This window comes from Penicillium macrosclerotiorum, assembly GCF_028827735.1.
Source record: "Penicillium macrosclerotiorum strain IBT 26536 chromosome Unknown utg000011l_segment0_segment0, whole genome shotgun sequence".
Taxonomy (NCBI): domain Eukaryota; kingdom Fungi; phylum Ascomycota; class Eurotiomycetes; order Eurotiales; family Aspergillaceae; genus Penicillium; species Penicillium macrosclerotiorum.
In genome coordinates this window covers 1015635-1031965 of record NW_026643090.1, presented here as the reverse complement: position 1 = coordinate 1031965, position 16331 = coordinate 1015635, and the positions used below count along the sequence as shown (strand labels likewise).

Below are 16331 nucleotides of genomic sequence, written 5' to 3'. Positions count from 1 at the left end.
GTTTGTGGCTTGCTTATCGACAGTTTCCCAATTTACGATGTTAGGGCTTCACGCCGCGTATATATACCTACCCATCAAACCAGCACACAGCATCCACATGTACATTCCATATTCAATGGCAGTTAAAAGGAAATGGACCAGTTCTGTAGTAATTATGAGAAAGAAACACTCAAAAACCACCGTAATGACCTCGATAGTCTAGAGCGCTTTCGCTGCAAGGGTTTCTCCAGCGTGGTCGATCATCTCCAGTATGGCAGGTACCTCCATGTACTCCGTCGGGAGTACATCAGCTCAGGAGCAGCGCCGTGTCTCGTCGTCGTATCCGAGACAAGTTCAGACCAATTCAAAGCGTCGTCCAAACGAGCGCGAAGCCCATTTCCTCGGAGACCGTCTCGAATGAAATCCATGCTGCACCCGACGCTGAAAGCCTGCACCGTGCGTACCTTGTCATACTTGCGACGCTGGGATCCCCGGGAGGGATCCTGCGAATAGATCCACCTGCCCTGGTCCCCACCAGCGGTGCGGTGGGCACTGGACATGGATGCAATGGAGAAATAAGTTCGATGGGACACACAGATATGCTTAATCTGACTCCAGATGGGAGTGGGCATGGCCTATCCACAACCCCCCCCCTTCTCCCTCTCTTACTACCACGCCTCCTGGAGGTGCACGACACCTGGAGGAGGCCCACCCGACCATCCTTCTCACTGTAAGGACTGATTTTCGGGGTCAAGCGGATACGATTAATTCCTGTCGGCTCGGGTTCATTAAAGCGAACTCTATCTTCCAAACAGAGAGGAGAAAAAAGCCCAACCCAATGCACGTCGTGGAATTAACTCACATCGTGCCGCCCTCCTCTTGCTCCTCCCACTATTATCTGGTCTAAACCTTCCCAAGGGCCACCGCTACCATCGGGCGGAAGTTTAATCGCCTCCCCAACGTACACCATTGGGAATTATTGCTGCCCGCACCCACCAGCCTCTCTCTCTCTCCCGCGAACCGGTGAGAAACGTGGCGGTGAATCGGCCCACGGGCGTCTGCCGAGTCCCATCACCACGGTATCACCGTACGAGGATCCGAGACCCGACCATAGTATCTTGGAAAAAAAGTATAGAAAAAGTATCATCGAAAAATAAAAACGATCACCGTACAACGAGAACTAGATTACACTCTCGCTGGGAGGGAGCGCGGGCCTTACACTCGATACATTCTCTAAACCCTAAACCGGTGTCTCGTCCGAACCAACCAGTTTTGCCTGCGCCCGCTACCGTCCGCGTCAAGAGCCCAGGAGCCGGCTCATGGCGCGCTGCGACTGATCGACACTGCCAGGGGCTACGACTGGCGTGCTCTGCCGAGGATGAGGGCAGTCGGGGAAGGGTTCCTGGAAAAATCGGGTCCTCCCAGACAAAAAAAAAAAAAAAGAAAAAGGCCCAGAAACATATCTGGGTCTCTCCCAGTTTCGCCACGAGAAGGGAGGTTGGAGAGGGAAGGCTGTTTCTTGGTTGAGTTTGATTTCTCTTACGTGGACTTGTTCGACCCGGAAAAAGACTGGCAATGAGCCGGGGTTTGAAATTGCCATAGTACCAAAGCGATGGAAAAAGGAAGAGAAATTCGTTTCATACGTTCAATTTACCATATAGCAAGGATCATAGTGTTCATTCAATGATTCAATGATTCAATGATACCAATAATTCAATGGTACAAAGGTTCAATGGTTCAATGGTTCAATGGTTCAATAGTGTCCCGTAGACGCCGAGTCGAGGGTTCTCGAAGAAAAGATATTGGCTACCATTTCATATTCTAAGAACGAAAATCATTGTCCTTGTGAATACCAGCTAACTAGATCCGTAACTAAATCACCGGACTCTTTTGAGTGCTGAGGAGTCCTCGGGGAGAGGCCGGTGTGTACGGGCACGTACGCCGGTATCATCGGCAAAACGAGTTCCCTTCCCCCCTCCGCCACACCACCAACAGGATGATGGGCAACTACAACATCAACACGATAGGTACCTGATCGAGAGGGTTGAAGGAGGTACTATGGTCGTCCTGCCAATTTAGCACACGGTAGAGCGTCGGGCTTCGCATCCAATCATGAACTCCTCGACGTGGTCATGTTCGGCACGCGCATTTCAGGCAGCCATGGGTGAGAAAGAGAGAGAAAAAAAAAGGGTGTCTGGGACTTGAAGGGAGGGGGGGGGGGAAAGAGGGACATGCTGCGTACCTGACGCAACAGGAGGAACCTCTTCCCTTCCGGGGGAGGACATTTTCACGATGTTTTATTACAAGCAATAGGTGAGACGGTCTCCGTAATCACAGTACCAGTACCAGTTACGGCGTATTGCTGGTTTTTGGGGAATTGGGGGTTTTTTTTGCAGCATTCCATTACAAGACATAGTTTACGGCCCTCTCAAGGCAGACTTCTTCCCCCCTCCCAACAACTGCAAACAGCGCGCCGGCCACGGTTGGCGATCCATTCTGGCGCTTCGAGGTCTTGCTAGTATCACATGGAATTCTTTCTTCACGCCGCCCAAGTCCGTCTGGATCTGCGATTGGAAGGTCGAGTCGACCCCCGTAAACATCAGTGACGCGGCCGGAGGTCAAGGGGGAAAAGAGGGGGGGGGGGAAGCGTTCGGACCGCGCCATATTTATACAACTATACGTTTGCTACCATCACGAACAATAGCAAACATCACAATGCGAATCTAACAAACCACGAAACAAACATCTTGGGATGATGTTGACTCGAGTGGAATTGCCGATCTTAGGCATACCAATGGCGGATCGTCTAAAAGGCTCGGTGATGATGCTATGAGATGCCGCCAAAAACCACCCTGATCGATTTCCTCAACTCTCCTATTGAACGAGCATGCGTCCCAGGTCCACGGTTCGTAGCGGCTATGTGGTGGCCACCGGTCGAACAAAGTTTGCCGACCTGTTCAACTTGGGACAAATGTACGTAGTTTCCGTTCCTCCGTCGGGTTCTGTTCTTTCCCGTAAGGACAGGCCAGTTGCCTGATGCCTAATGTTGTCTGATGCCCTTTGATATGGTTTCCCTCCGCTTATGCCGACCATGTGTATTCTCCTCCCCGGTAGGGTTCGTTTGGTTTCTTTTTTCGTTTCTTCTACTTTTCTTTTGGGCGCTCCACTCTTCACATGGGGAAAGAATGGAGTTCCTCCGCCGCCTGTCAGGTCCCGTCGCGGGTGTTATTTTTTATTTTATTTTATTTTTGTTCTGTTGAGAATATCCTTCGCCTTTGACCACGGGTAATTCTTCTCGGGAAGTAGTATTACCAAGTTGAAACCGAAGGCCGGGACCAATGTTGCAGTATGTTGCAGTCGAGCCATACACCCATACTTCAATACCTCCGAGGCGAGGACCTTTCGAGGACCACGGGTCTCGACTAAAAAGATTTGTGAGCAGGGGAGCCTATGAGGTGGGTGGCGCCCACGATCCTCTCGTCGGATGGGGGCTGTGCGCGCGGCTGATTGGCTGAGCGTCCTGAAACTCGGACTTGGCTTTTCAGGTCTTTTCCGGCCTGTGCCGGCACTCGGATGAGTTTGCTGACGGCTGGAGGGACATCCGCGCCATTTTCCTGGCAAATACCAGGTGTCTTTGTCGCAAAGGTTGTCTCACTAGGTAGGAGGAGAGGGAAGGGGTATTTGGGGCGTAGAACGGAATTTGGAGTATAGCGGAAAACGGAGTATAGACGGTCAGGATGGACGTGCCCGCGTGAGGTCTTAACTAGTTCGGCCGAGATATCTCGGCGAGTGGGTTTATTTTTTTGGGGCTGCGAGCGACGAGTGCCGGAAGAGAGAGGGAGAGAGAGTGAGAGACGGAGAGAGCCACAGAGGGGGCGAGGGGCGAGGATCTACACGATCTGGCAGACTATGCCCCCCATATTCACAAATAATCGGTTGAACTAATGAGGGCTACTAGCAGCCGAAACGATGCTGCTGCTGCATAGTTTAAACCAAAAAATTGGCCCCTCATTCTGGAGCAGCAGCCGGATAGCCTTACTGGCGGGGACGCGTGGTCGGCAACTGGGGATTGGCGATATCGGGACCAAGCTCGAGCGGCCCTTTTGTGGCCTCCGGGGCATGAAATCCGGATACGCGGGACTGGTTGAGCCATGGTTCCCGAGGGGCAATTCTGGATTGCAGTCCTGCAGCCGACCCTCTCTGCAGAAACGACAGACGATGGGGATGGAGTTCGGCCTCTCGGTCCGTCCTGATCTTCTGAGACTGGCGGGGAGGGGGGGGGGGTCCCTTTAGGCCAACATGAAACTGGGGACTCGGAACAGCCTCACCGTAGTTTGCGGGATCCGCTTCTGTGCTGCTCGTGGACCGAACCGTGCCGGGAATTGCGCCCTCGTTGGGCGCCTCTTGACTAACTCTTTCCTCTTTGCCCCTCCGCGGAGGAGATGGAGAGGAGAGTGGAGCTGGCCAACTCCCGGCGACGATGCCGAGGACGCGATTTGTGCCTTTATTTTGTTTTCCCGCCTGCGTCCCTCAAGACACTGACTCTAGTGTATGATCCTCCCGCCTCTGAAAGTCTCTGCGAGAAGGCACCTGCCAGATTTAACACACCGTGGTCGTGCAGTAGGCCAAGCCACACGCCTGAAAGGTCTGTTCCCGGAATTCCCCCGGGAAAAGACATGCGACGATGAATCGAGAAGGTTAAGCGAGGACTGTCCACGTGCTCTGTCGGAGACACCATTTCGAATGATTGACAAAGAAGTTCAATATTTAGATCGTATAGAATGCATGGTCAAAGTCTGGTGGGATGGTCCGTTATGGGGCCGGGGGGGGAAGGGGAGGGGGTGTGCTATGGAGGTATTCCGGTCGGAGTATGAAATATTGCTAGTGGGCGTAGTAGATTATGATAATTGGAAGAGACGATGCACAAAATCCTTATGAGATGAAACGGCCCTGATTGGTTCCTAGGAAATTATTCGGTAACAAAATATTTTATTACGCTAGCTTGCCAACAGGTAACTTTGACCGTCCTCATACGCCGTACCCCATTGAACACGCCAAGAAGTCGATAGTTCGGGAGAAAAATTGCCAGCCACCAGTCACGGGGAGAAAGTGGAAAGCGGAAAGCGGAAAGGGGGAAGGGGGAAAAAAGAGAGAGGGGGGTAATACTCAGATCCGATCATGGATTTCTGCAGAACCCTGGTCGAAGCCTTTCGCCAGGTCCACAATCGAAGCGGGAGAAGCTTTTGCGAATGTCGATGGTGGAGCACGGGAGGGGCCAGGGTCGCTTTGGCCCTCCAAAGGACATCAACAGCTGAAGTACTCCGTCCAAGTTGTATATAGCTCGGATCGCCTTTTTATACTTCTTGTACCGATGCGTGGCGTGGCCTCGACACGATCGCCCAACCTCCTGAAGGGGGTCACTCGTACTGTCGCTCAATAAGGGAACCAGGTGTTTCATGGCGATTACCAAGCCTAAATGAAAGGAATTGAAATTCGGGAGGAAATTACGGAAATACACTGAGACATCCTTTGGACTCCCCATGTCCCATGTCCAGCCACCTAAGAATCCCGCTGAAACCTTAGGTAAGAGACCAGAACTCGAGATTGTTCGCCAACGAAACCCCAAGCAGCGAAACTCGGAGCCTGTGCGAGTCTCGGAAATAGTCTGCCATCCAATTGTAGCCGGCCGCCTCGACGCCTCGGAAACGCTTTCACATTCCCTCCCATGCACAGGGCGTCAAAAGCATGGACGGGAATCGTTTAGGCTCAATGAGTCCTGCAGGCTACCATTTGGGGAACACTCCTCCCTCTCCGCTCTCCAGTCTTATGCATCATGCATCTGGGCGAGATCGGGGTCGCGGGAGAGGAGAGGAGGAGAGGGGGAGGAGGGGGCAGGAGTTGCTGCTTGGGGCTCCTGAGGGGGTTTAGCTCGACGGGTTAGCTCGGTCGGCAGCCTCCCCTAGCCGGTTAAGCAGGCTGTGAGAAAGCGGCTACGGCGCGTCCACAAAACTAGGTAGGGCAACAATGCATGGCCGTTACCGGTGGTACGAAGAGGGTGTGAAACAGATCAAAGAACATAACGACATAGAACGGTGAACACAGAATATAAGAATACATATGGAGATTGCTCCTGCTTGTCAACTTTCGAGGTAACCCAAACTTGCATGGCAACGGTCCGTGGTCATTCCGCAGTAGCATGTCAGCCACGGCGAAGAGCGCCTTGGGGGGACGACTGCAGCCTGCGGAGGAATGTACGCTGAGGTCTCCCGTACCGCATCAGAAGATGACGTGCTTGCTCTCGAGATCAGTGCGAACGAACGATCTCGACCTCGAGCTCGAGCCTGACACTGGTCGTCGTCGAGGTCAAGGCCAACTCTCTCTACGGAGCTGAGAACATGGAATTGAGCACGGTTAGCACTCTACGTCGTCACCAGGCGTCAGCCAGTTCCAAATCCTGGTGAAGATGCTCCCGCATTGCATCCTCCCTGCATGAGATGTGTGATCTGTTTACCTGCGGGGCGTGTCAAGCCACTGCGGAGCCCGACCACCGCCGACAGCCAGGGGAGCAACCCACTTCTCCAATTTTTGGTCCTTTGGCAGGGGATGTACCTGTTTGGGCCTCTTTCCTTACTCCAATAACGATGCCATATGGGAGCATGGTGGGTATGGGCCTCGAGTCTGGGGACGTATAATTCTCATGCACAAAGTATACCGAACCTCCCTGATTCGGATCGAGACGGTTGCTGAGAAATATCTCAGTCATCAAAGACTTCGTATTTTGCTAGCGCTAGAGAGGTACATAGATGTATAAAATATCACCACACCTATAGGTACGTATACTCTGGACCTTGGTTCAGTATAATGAACGAGGACGACCATGATAGGTTCTGAGTGGCTTATTCTCATTCTCATCGTTGCATCCAACACCCGGTCGCTAGCCTCCCCCGGAAATCGGGTCAATAATCCTGAACCTAGGGGCCAACAATTGAGAAGCAACGGCAATATCTCAACACGTTTGCGGGATCTTGCGTTGGACCAAGAAACTAGCTTCAATTCCAAACAATTGTTCTGGGATTGAATTATATACTAGGCCAAGGGAGAACAGCCTGGGGTCACCGTCTCTTGTTTGCCTTGGAGTTCGGACCAGGGGAGAGCGCATCTTCTTCCATAACGGGTGTCCCGGCCCCCTAAATTATTATCGGGGCGGTATTAACGTCCGGGATTGCGGCAACCGCTCACTACACATACACTTACATATCCTCAGGTGCGGCTGGCACACGAGTGGCTAAGAATAATCTGACCAGGCCATCTATGTAATCAGGCAATTATACCGAAGTGACCTATCGATGGGGGGAAGGAAGGGGGGAAAGCGTATGTACTGTCATACAGGGGAACCGTCAGTAAAAATGGTAAATTTGATCATAGTAATCAGAGTAATCACGAGTAGTAATTATAATATCTGGATTATCATTCTTTGCAAAGTCAACGCAATGACCCTGAAGGTCTGCATTGAAGCATCAGAACGCTTCAGGTGTTCCGATCCTTCGTGGTCGGACACGTAAGGGCCTGACTGTTCGCGGCCATTCCCAGCCGAGCTGTCTTCGGAAGACTCCCGGGCATATCGTCATCGCCAGCCGCTAGCCCGCTAAGCCGCTTCGCCCGAGGCCCTCCAGTTCTCCTCGCTCTGGTCTCTGTTTGGCGCATCCAGAAATTCTGATTCTTGGTTTTTTTTTCTCTTGGTTTCTGGTTTGGCCACAAACTTACTGGTTCGTTACCATCAGGAAATCGCATTACATCGCATTACATCTCTTACTCTCTCTGCCCTCCTTCTGTTCCCCCCCCCTTCCCTCCCGGGTTTTCTCAACATACTGTATGGAATACGGAGAAAAGAAGTCCATATTACTTGATGGTATATCTGTGGTGGTTGTTATGCAAGAGCGCTTTCTGTACGATGGATAGTAGTTTGCTCTTATAGTTAGCCACCACCAAGACTCCGAATGATTTTGATAATTATAATTTCCAGCCAGAACCATTCTCTGGGCGTGGTTCTAAAGACAATTCCTCTGGTTCAGTCCCCTGCCGTTCCTTAGATTCTCACTCACTGACTTCTTTTTCTCTGTTTCTATCTCTCGTCTCGCCTCTTTGCCTCTGAAAGAAACGATCGTCCATCTGGCGCACCCGGTCTTCCGTGCCTTTTTTTTCACTCAATTTTTATTTTCACTAATTTTTATTTTTAATTTTTTTGCCTTTTTGGAATTCAATTTCCTTTCTGGTATTTTTTTCACTTGTTGGTTTTTTTTTTACCCGCTTAACTAACCAGGCTGACCAACCTGCCCCAACACTCGTGTCGCCCTCCCCTCTCTTTTCACTTAGTACCCGTTACCAAGTACCGTACCGTACCTAGCCGTACTCTGTACCCCGTTTACCATTACTCAATTCCCAAGTCCGCGATCGAAAAACTGTCTTTTTCCCAAAGACTTTTTTTCCCTTCCCTTTCCATCCTCCCCTTTCCTTTTCAACTCCCCATCTCACTTCTTCTTCCCATCCCCTTCGACTGGTCTTACTCGATTCCCCTTTCCTTTGTCTTCAAAACCCGAGATTGATTCTTCGGGTTCTTCTTGGATTGCCTTTGGTCACATCTGGTGACGCGCGAAAAGCAGATCTGACTAGTTGTTGTGCTGCAAGACCCACTTGCTTGCCCGCTTCCCTGGTGGATACAGAGAACCCATCGACGGTGACAACGTGCGGATAAAACACCAAGTTCCACACACGACTCCTCTGACCTTGAACCTGGTGGGTGTGACCGTGGGGAATCTCCTCCGATCAAGCCTTTCTTCTCTTCTTCAATCCTCCTCTTCTGACACTCTCCTCGTTCGGTGGAGTCAGATTCTCTCGCAATTGCAGAGGATTCCCCGTGTTCCGCTCTCAAGTCCAACGCCCTTTCCGCCTCGGAAAAATTTCAGTTAGGGAACAACAAGGAGCTCCTTGGGTTTCGAGACGACGAAAATCCCGCCCGACGTGTTCGATGATTGCTGCGTGATCTCTCACCACCCTCGATCTCTCTCACGAACCGTTCTCCCCTTCTCCCCATCACCTTCCACCACCACTCCATCCTCCTCTCGCCGTTCCCCCTCGTGAACCACCATGGATCCCCGATCGCACCCTTCGCGGCCCCCGTCCACCAGCCTGCCCCAGGGCTCCACGCCGCTGTCCTCGACCCCCGTCTCGAGTATGCCCATGCCGCATTATCCGATGCAGCCTCAGTATCCGGTCTCCCAGCCGCATACCCTGCCGCCTCTACAGCCGCATCACACTCAGTCGCCCGCTCCGCACCCATACATGGGCCAGCCATACCGGCCGGACCTGTCTCGGTTTCCCGCGTCAACTCACGACGTGTATGGGGCCTCCACGGCCCCGATCATGCCGCACACGACTGTCGGTAGCCAGCCACCGTCATTTCTATCACATCCTAACCAACCGCCACAGGGCCACCCTTCCCAGTCCTACCCCCCTCCCCCGAGCGTGTTGCCTCCCGCGTCAACCGCGCAGACTTACCCCCAGCCCATCGCCCCGGCTCCCCCGCGCGACCGCCGTGACTTCAACGGTATCCCGTCCGGCGCATTCAGCTACTCCGATGGCAAGTCCTGGGGCATGGGCCCGGACGTGAACGGCGCGAACGGATCGCCCTACGGACCCAAGGATCAGCCACGCACGCAGGTCGTGGGCTCTCAGGGCCGCCGTGGTATCCTGCCGAGTGTTCCGGGCCGGGCGACCCCGGTCACGAACGGCGTCAACGGCGCCGCGAAGAGCACCACCATCCCCGCTAAGGATGCCGATGGCAAATTCCCTTGCCCGCACTGCAACAAGACCTACCTTCATGCTAAGCACCTGAAGCGCCATCTGCTGCGACGTGAGTTTTTATTGTTTTTTACACCCCTCCCTTGCCAAAAGATCCTTCTCAGCCTCGATTGGTGTTTTTCCTCGGCTTTTGTTTTTGTTCGCGACTTCACGGCTAACGACGCGTCGAATTTAGACACTGGTGACCGGCCTTACATGTGTGTCCTCTGCAAAGACACCTTCTCGCGCAGTGATATCCTGAAGCGCCACTTCCAGAAGTGCTCTATCCGTCGGGGCAACCCCACGGGCGCGACTCACCTGTCGCACCCTCAAGCCCATCTGAAGCGTTCACAGCAACAGGCGGCCGCTGCGGCGGCGGCGGCTAACCCCGCCAAGCCCATTCAGGATGAAGTCAGTAATTCCGTCCCAGGTACCAATGGTGTCATGGGTGCGCAGTTCGGCGATGGGGCCGTGAATGGCAATGGTATGGCCCACGGCCGTCCTGGCTACCAGGACCAGCAGCCCCTGGGGTTCACCATGTCGCCTGTCAACGGCATGAGCCGTGGTCCCGGTGATCACGCGTATGCCGACCAGGCCTCAGCGAGAGCCTCGTGGATGGCTGCGCCCAAGCAGAATCCGTACCTCATGCAGCCTGGTGCCGATGCCCATGGCCAGCAACTGAGTGTTGATCGTCCTCTTGAACAGGTAAAGTCTTTGGTCATCCCTGACCCCAAACATCCGGTTATGCCCGGACCCCATTCGAATCAGCCTGGTGTTGACTGGACTTCGATGTTTCAGCACGGTGCCGACAACGGCTACATGAACCCCGTTTTCCCCCACTCCATGGCTGCCGGCCAGGAGCCCATCCACGCCCCCGTCGATGCTGACCGCAAGTACTACCCCGCCACGACCGCGGGCGGCCCTGAGAGCGGCATGAACGGACTATACCTGGCTTCGACCACGCTGAGCGGTGATGGTAAGTGACTCTCACCTTTCACATCCACTTGGACTGGTCCAAGAAGACGACTGCGATACTAATGTGAGCCTCTTCCTTCCCTTAGGTACCGTCCAGACTGCGAGACAGTAAATATCTCGACAGATTGAGAGAAACACAACGTTACGAAACATTCGGCGAACCTGGGACGTGGCTCAGTCAGTTGAGAGTATACAAAGACGAAGGATCCAGTTTGTTTGACTTTATCAAAAGATGAACCAGGAGGTTTCGACTTCCCCCTCCCTGTTGTTCTCAGTTCTTTTATTACCTCTTCTGTCCGGACACGGTCTCTTGAACTTCTCTCCAGTTTTGCAATCCTGCTTTTACTGAACGGGAACAGAAGCCTTATCGTCTGATGACTACGCGCGTTTTGATCCGTCCAGCCTCGCTCGACCCTTTTGTCGCGGCGTGGTCTCTTTATGTTTCTGGCGTCCTCGTTCTCGATACGTCGAATTCTTTGTTCTCTCGCGCGTCATTGATGGCTTGTTCTTTTTTTTTTCTTTTCTTCTGGCTTCGTTGTGCCTCGACCTTTTCTCCTTCTCTTTCATCTCCACTTTTCTTCTTCCGTGGGTTTTCAGATCTAAGATCCCATCCGGTGTGGGACCGCATTTCCTCTCTTCGGCGAGTTTTTATCCAACACGGTGGTTGAATTGCAAGTCGGGTTGTTTTCTTTTATCCCCTCGATGAGTGGGCAGACGGGTATGGTGGGTGGCTTCGTTTGGCGTCCACAACTATAGACATGGGCATGTGTTGTTCTTTTACGCGATCGCAACAGAAAGAGAAAAAAGCTATGCGAGAAGGCTACTGTTGAATGATCAGGTCGTTCCTTGTGCAGTGGGTTCCTGTTGCTCTGCGTGCTTTCCTGCGTTTTTTTCTCTTTTGATTTGAACTTCCCCGGTGCATCTGCATGGCCTCGTTCCTGTAAGTACAGTCGGCACGGCACGGACATATGTGCACTTCGGGCTTCTTGAGGTGATTTAGGGTGTTGTGTTTTTTTTTTTTGTCTCTTTTCTCTTCATCTTTAGGAGGGCTTCTGTTCTACTCTGAAAAGCATCTAGAAATAGACCCAGTGATCCGTTTTTTTCTCTCGATTTCCGCGATTGATATTTTAACACTAAATAGTAGTAGATGGGGTAGAAAGAGGGAATCGGGGCGTATCAACCACGACCATCATCTCTGTGTCCTGGCTCTAGACGATGATGGATGCATTTCTCCATGTACACCGTATAGAGGACTCCCGTGTACGAGGGCTGCAGTGACGCTGGCCGAGCCGGGCGTGATCAAGTCATCCCGAACATCCCGAGAACTGGTCTGTTCTGGTCTCGAGCCTCATCGGATAGGAAACAGGCGATCCTGCCCCTCCTTGTGCCCCTCCTGTCCCCCTCCTGTCCCCCTCTCGGCACTAACCAAATGTCGCTAGATCGTCTGTTCATGTTCTCCTGTGCGTTGGACGCTACGGAGGAACGGAAACGCCTCCCCGGAATCTTCCTTTGCGACGTCATGTCCATAATCCCCCACGTTTGATTGGCCCCGCAGCGGCGCTCGGGGGAAAGTCGGGATCTTCACTCTCCCCACTGCTCAAACGTTCCCCGACTTCAACCCGCCATCTCCAGCGTTCTCCCCCGACGTGCACTACTTGCAAAGACCTCCCAGAATCCGTCAGATCATTTCGCTGTGGGATCAGTACTTGTTCAGCTTGGCTTACAGGACGATCCCACTGCTCTGAACCCTGCGAGCAGTCGGCATCTTTCAGTCGCTGCCGTCTGCTCTGGTCCCCACCAACCTCTGTCGTCAATTTGGGGATCCTCAAATTGCTTCTCATCAACAGAAAAACACATCTACAATCTCTCGTATTCCTTCTCTGCCATAAGCTCGCCGACTATCCACCACCATGTCCACCAACCGTCCATTCTTGGCCAACTTCCTGGCTGCCTTTCGGGCCCAGTCCACCTTCAAAGCCGCCTCGCAACAACCATCAGGCACATCGTCTCTCTCATCAGCCCAGATCGCTTCCAGTGCTCGGTCAATAGCCTCCAAGGCCACCCAATCAGGCCCCTCGTCAGCCGCAGCAACATCCTCCTCCCACCATCACCATCACCACCAGCACTCCGCATCCTCCTCATCTGCTTCCGCGGCTCCAGCAACATCAACTCCCTCCGCCCACACCCAACAGACCTCCTCTCCCACCCATCATTCCCACCACTATCACCATGCACCTCTAGAGCCCTCCCCTCTCTCCGCATCACCACCCCCACCTCCCACCACATCCACCCCGATCCCTATCAATCGCGGCCCCGCTGACCGCCAGCGCCGCGGCAGTGATTCCTCCTCCGGCTCGGGTGGTTTTCGCGATGCCCTCGGCCCGGAGAAGTGGTACATTGGCGGCCGCACGCCAGCCGGTGAAGAGCGCTTCTACCGTCTCGGCATGGTGACCAAGGGTGGCGGCCGGCTCGGCGGCGGGGGCCGTGTCGGCAGCATTGACCAGTTGAGCCTGTGAGCATGGAGCCCTTTAGTTGGCGATGTTCTGTCCTTGCGGACATACTACTGATCTCGATTTCCTTTGAAAATACGTGCTGGGTGCGAGGTGGATGTGGAGTCTTCGGCCCCTTCACTAGCCGGACCTTTTTTTTCTTGTGGAAAAATGATTGCATGAGGACTCTGATGCGACGCCTTTTTTCATCTTTCTTTTTGCTCGGCGTGGTCACTGCCCGAGGGGAGTTATCGGTGTTCATTTGTGGCGTTGGGATTCTTTTATGATCAGGGCTTTCCCACTTCTTCTTCTTCTTCTTCTTCTTCTTCTTCTTCTTCGAGGGAGCCTGTTCAAGGTTGGCGTTGTATAGGCTGGGTATTTCGAATCTGGAGTATTATTCTTGTCTGATTTTCTGACTTCTTTTTCTGTGGGGATGATTTGTGAAACAAAAAAGACATACATTTGCCAGTGTTTCTTCATAGGGGGGCCTGGGACTCCCCTTTCTTTTTTTTTCTTGGAGGAAAAACATTTTACGTGGTTCTCTTGTGTTTATGCTTGATATACTACATCTATCCTCTATTTTTTTCCTGTTTCCCTTTCCTCGCTGTATGAAGTTCTCGAGAGCTGCCAGGGAGGTAGATGCATGTTGATGCTTGGACGTTGAGAGTGTCCTTGTTGGGTCTGTTCAATACTTAGGGAATAGATGTACTATCTTGTTCCTGTTATCTTGAATGATTATTGTCTATGGTTGACTGTATTGGACACTACTGACGAATTATCTGGATATGTGCTAGTTTTTTTTTTTTGGTATAGAACATCTACTAGCATTTTTAACTCGCACAGCTTGCACAGACTGATTACCCATATTGTTGGTATTGTTGCATGAGAGGTATAAGTACTAGAGACGAGATCAAAATTACATGAGAAGAGATTCAGGCGCCGTCCAACCATAACAAAGAAAAAAGAAAATATAAGAAGAAACCTCCGGAAAATCCAGGAAACTTCGCCGCCTAGCTCGCCGAAGCGCAGTACATCAATCATCATGCATCCTTCTGTGCATATCAACATCCCAAACCCCAAATCTCTCAGATCACTTGCTGCGTCGTACAGTGCAACACGCCCCCCGTCCTCGGTAACGCATTCACCTTGACCTGGCGAATCTCGCGCTCGGGAAGCAGCTTCTGCATCGTCTCTAGCGAGCGCTGATCGGCGATGGCATCCCCAAACGCAGGAATCACCAGCCCTCCATTCGTGAAGTAGAAATTCACATACGACGCCGCCGGCTCCTGCTCCTCCCCGGGTACATCCCCCTTCACCAGCTCTGGATCTGGTTCCTCGACATCATGCACCTCCAGCCGCCGGCCGCGCGCATCTGTCGCGGCGTCCAGAACCGCGCGCATCTCGCGGTACACATCCCAGTACACCGGCGCACACTTGGCATGCGGTCGGCCCACGACCACGACGCCGGGCCGCACAAACCGCGCCTCCGCGTCGATATGGTAATCCGTGATATCCAGGCCCTCCCGCCCAGGAATCCAAATGAATCGGCGGACCCCTAGCAGCCGACCTAGCTCAGCCTCGATCTCGGCGCGGCTGAGCCCTGCGTTCCGCGACGCCACCGTCACACTGCTCTCCATCGCCATCAGCGTGCCCTCGCCGTCCATTTCGATGCCCCCGCCCTCTACCCGCACCCGCGAGACCACTCGCGTCACGGGCTCATCTGGCCACGTCGCCGCGTCCAGCTCCAGCGCCCGCGCCGCGAACCCCGTGTTCTCGGCCTGCGCGGCCGCGTCCATCACCGGCCACCCGTCGTCCTCGGCAGCGCTGTTATAGATGCGCTCGTCGAGCTTGTTGCCCCATTCGCAGAAGCGGAAGTCGACCGCTGCACGGGACCCGTCCGCACCGCGCACGTAGACGGGACCTGTGTCGCGCACCCAGATATGGTTCGTCGGACAGGATAGTAGCGTGACGCGGGCTTGTTCGGCGGTTGGAGAGCTCGCCATGCGGGTGGTCAGGAGGGCCTGCGCGGCGGACATGTTCTCTGGACGGACATGGAGGCGGACGGGCTCGAAGTGTGCAATAGTGGCGGCGAGGTCAATGATCTCGTCGCAGGTTTGGTCATAGAGAGCTGGAAACGTGGAGCAGCGAGAGGGGGAAGCCGAGGATCGTGGCGCGGTGAGGGCCCGTTTCGGCGGGATAAGTGTATTGCTTAGTTGGGTCGGTTTCGGTGTGGAGAAAACTGCGCTGGGCATGTTGATGATTGGGAATGGTGGTAGAAGCCATGATGCTGGTGATGGTATTGGATGGGAAGGGCGATCGAGAGCTGCGAATGGGATGGCGGGGCGAGCGGGAGTGAATGGCTCGACGGGAAGGCGAATGGAGACAGAGAGGAGATGGATTGTGGTTTAGATAGGCCTGTGCAATGAAGGTTAGGTGGATGCGACTGTGTTGAAGGCATTGGAGAGAGAGAGAGAGAGAGAGAGACGGACATTAAGACGAAGGAGGCGTGCAGAGAAGCGTTGTTCAAAGGCTGATAGTTGCGCAAGAGAGCGAGTTGTGCTGAGCCACGTCGACATTGGAGGCGAGTCCGAGAAATCATTACCTGAATGTGTAAGTCTCGCGATATTTAAGCCCCTCCGCTCTTTCTCTCTTGTGACCGAAGCCGAAGTGACGTTGTAGCAAGTTGCCCGAAAAGGATAGTCTACGCGATCGACGGATCAACTCAATTTGACTGCCTGAACGGGCGACTCACGACTTCCCACTGGCACTACCTTGCACCGTTCTCTACTTCTCCATACACCATGAGCCCAGCAATTCCTGGCATTGATTCTACCGGCGCTCATAACGATCTATTCGAGCCCAATCCATTCGCCGTGGTCTAGCAGTCTCCTTCCACTGCCCTGGTGCATCGACATCAATGATTTTCGTACCTGACATCGCGCCCCACACACCGTTTGCCCTACATACTCCACGAGACTCCACCATCGTCCACGCGGACCGAACAATGGCGCCCGAGCCCCTCTGCATCGGGGCCCGCGGACCCGAGCCGGC

The 16331-nt window shown here is 53.5% G+C and overlaps 5 protein-coding genes across 5 annotated transcripts; 2 read left to right on the top strand and 3 right to left on the bottom strand.

Moving 5' to 3' along the window:
• Positions 1–239: 239 nt before the first annotated feature.
• Positions 240–611, bottom strand: N7462_011331 (uncharacterized protein; the record flags this gene model as incomplete). Its single annotated transcript, XM_057083045.1, has 1 exon — positions 240–611. The coding sequence occupies one exon, from the start codon at positions 609–611 to the stop codon at positions 240–242; it is 372 nt and encodes a 123-aa protein (XP_056928400.1).
• Positions 612–4014: 3403 nt separating this feature from the next.
• On the bottom strand, positions 4015–4657 carry N7462_011330 (uncharacterized protein; the record flags this gene model as incomplete). Its single annotated transcript, XM_057083044.1, has 2 exons — positions 4015–4508; positions 4588–4657. The coding sequence occupies 2 exons, from the start codon at positions 4655–4657 to the stop codon at positions 4015–4017; spliced, it is 564 nt and encodes a 187-aa protein (XP_056928399.1).
• A 4466-nt stretch (positions 4658–9123) lies between these two features.
• Positions 9124–10800, top strand: N7462_011329 (C2H2-type zinc finger protein; the record flags this gene model as incomplete). The annotated part of the gene is made up of 1 exon (XM_057083043.1): positions 9124–10800. The coding sequence occupies one exon, from the start codon at positions 9124–9126 to the stop codon at positions 10798–10800; it is 1677 nt and encodes a 558-aa protein (XP_056928398.1).
• Positions 10801–12701: 1901 nt separating this feature from the next.
• N7462_011328 (uncharacterized protein) lies at positions 12702–13307 on the top strand (the record flags this gene model as incomplete). Its single annotated transcript, XM_057083042.1, has 1 exon — positions 12702–13307. One exon carries the CDS (start codon positions 12702–12704, stop codon positions 13305–13307), a length of 606 nt encoding a protein of 201 aa, XP_056928397.1.
• A 1058-nt stretch (positions 13308–14365) lies between these two features.
• On the bottom strand, positions 14366–15532 carry N7462_011327 (agmatine deiminase family protein; the record flags this gene model as incomplete). The annotated part of the gene is made up of 1 exon (XM_057083041.1): positions 14366–15532. The coding sequence occupies one exon, from the start codon at positions 15530–15532 to the stop codon at positions 14366–14368; it is 1167 nt and encodes a 388-aa protein (XP_056928396.1).
• Between the last annotated feature and the right edge of the window lie 799 nt (positions 15533–16331).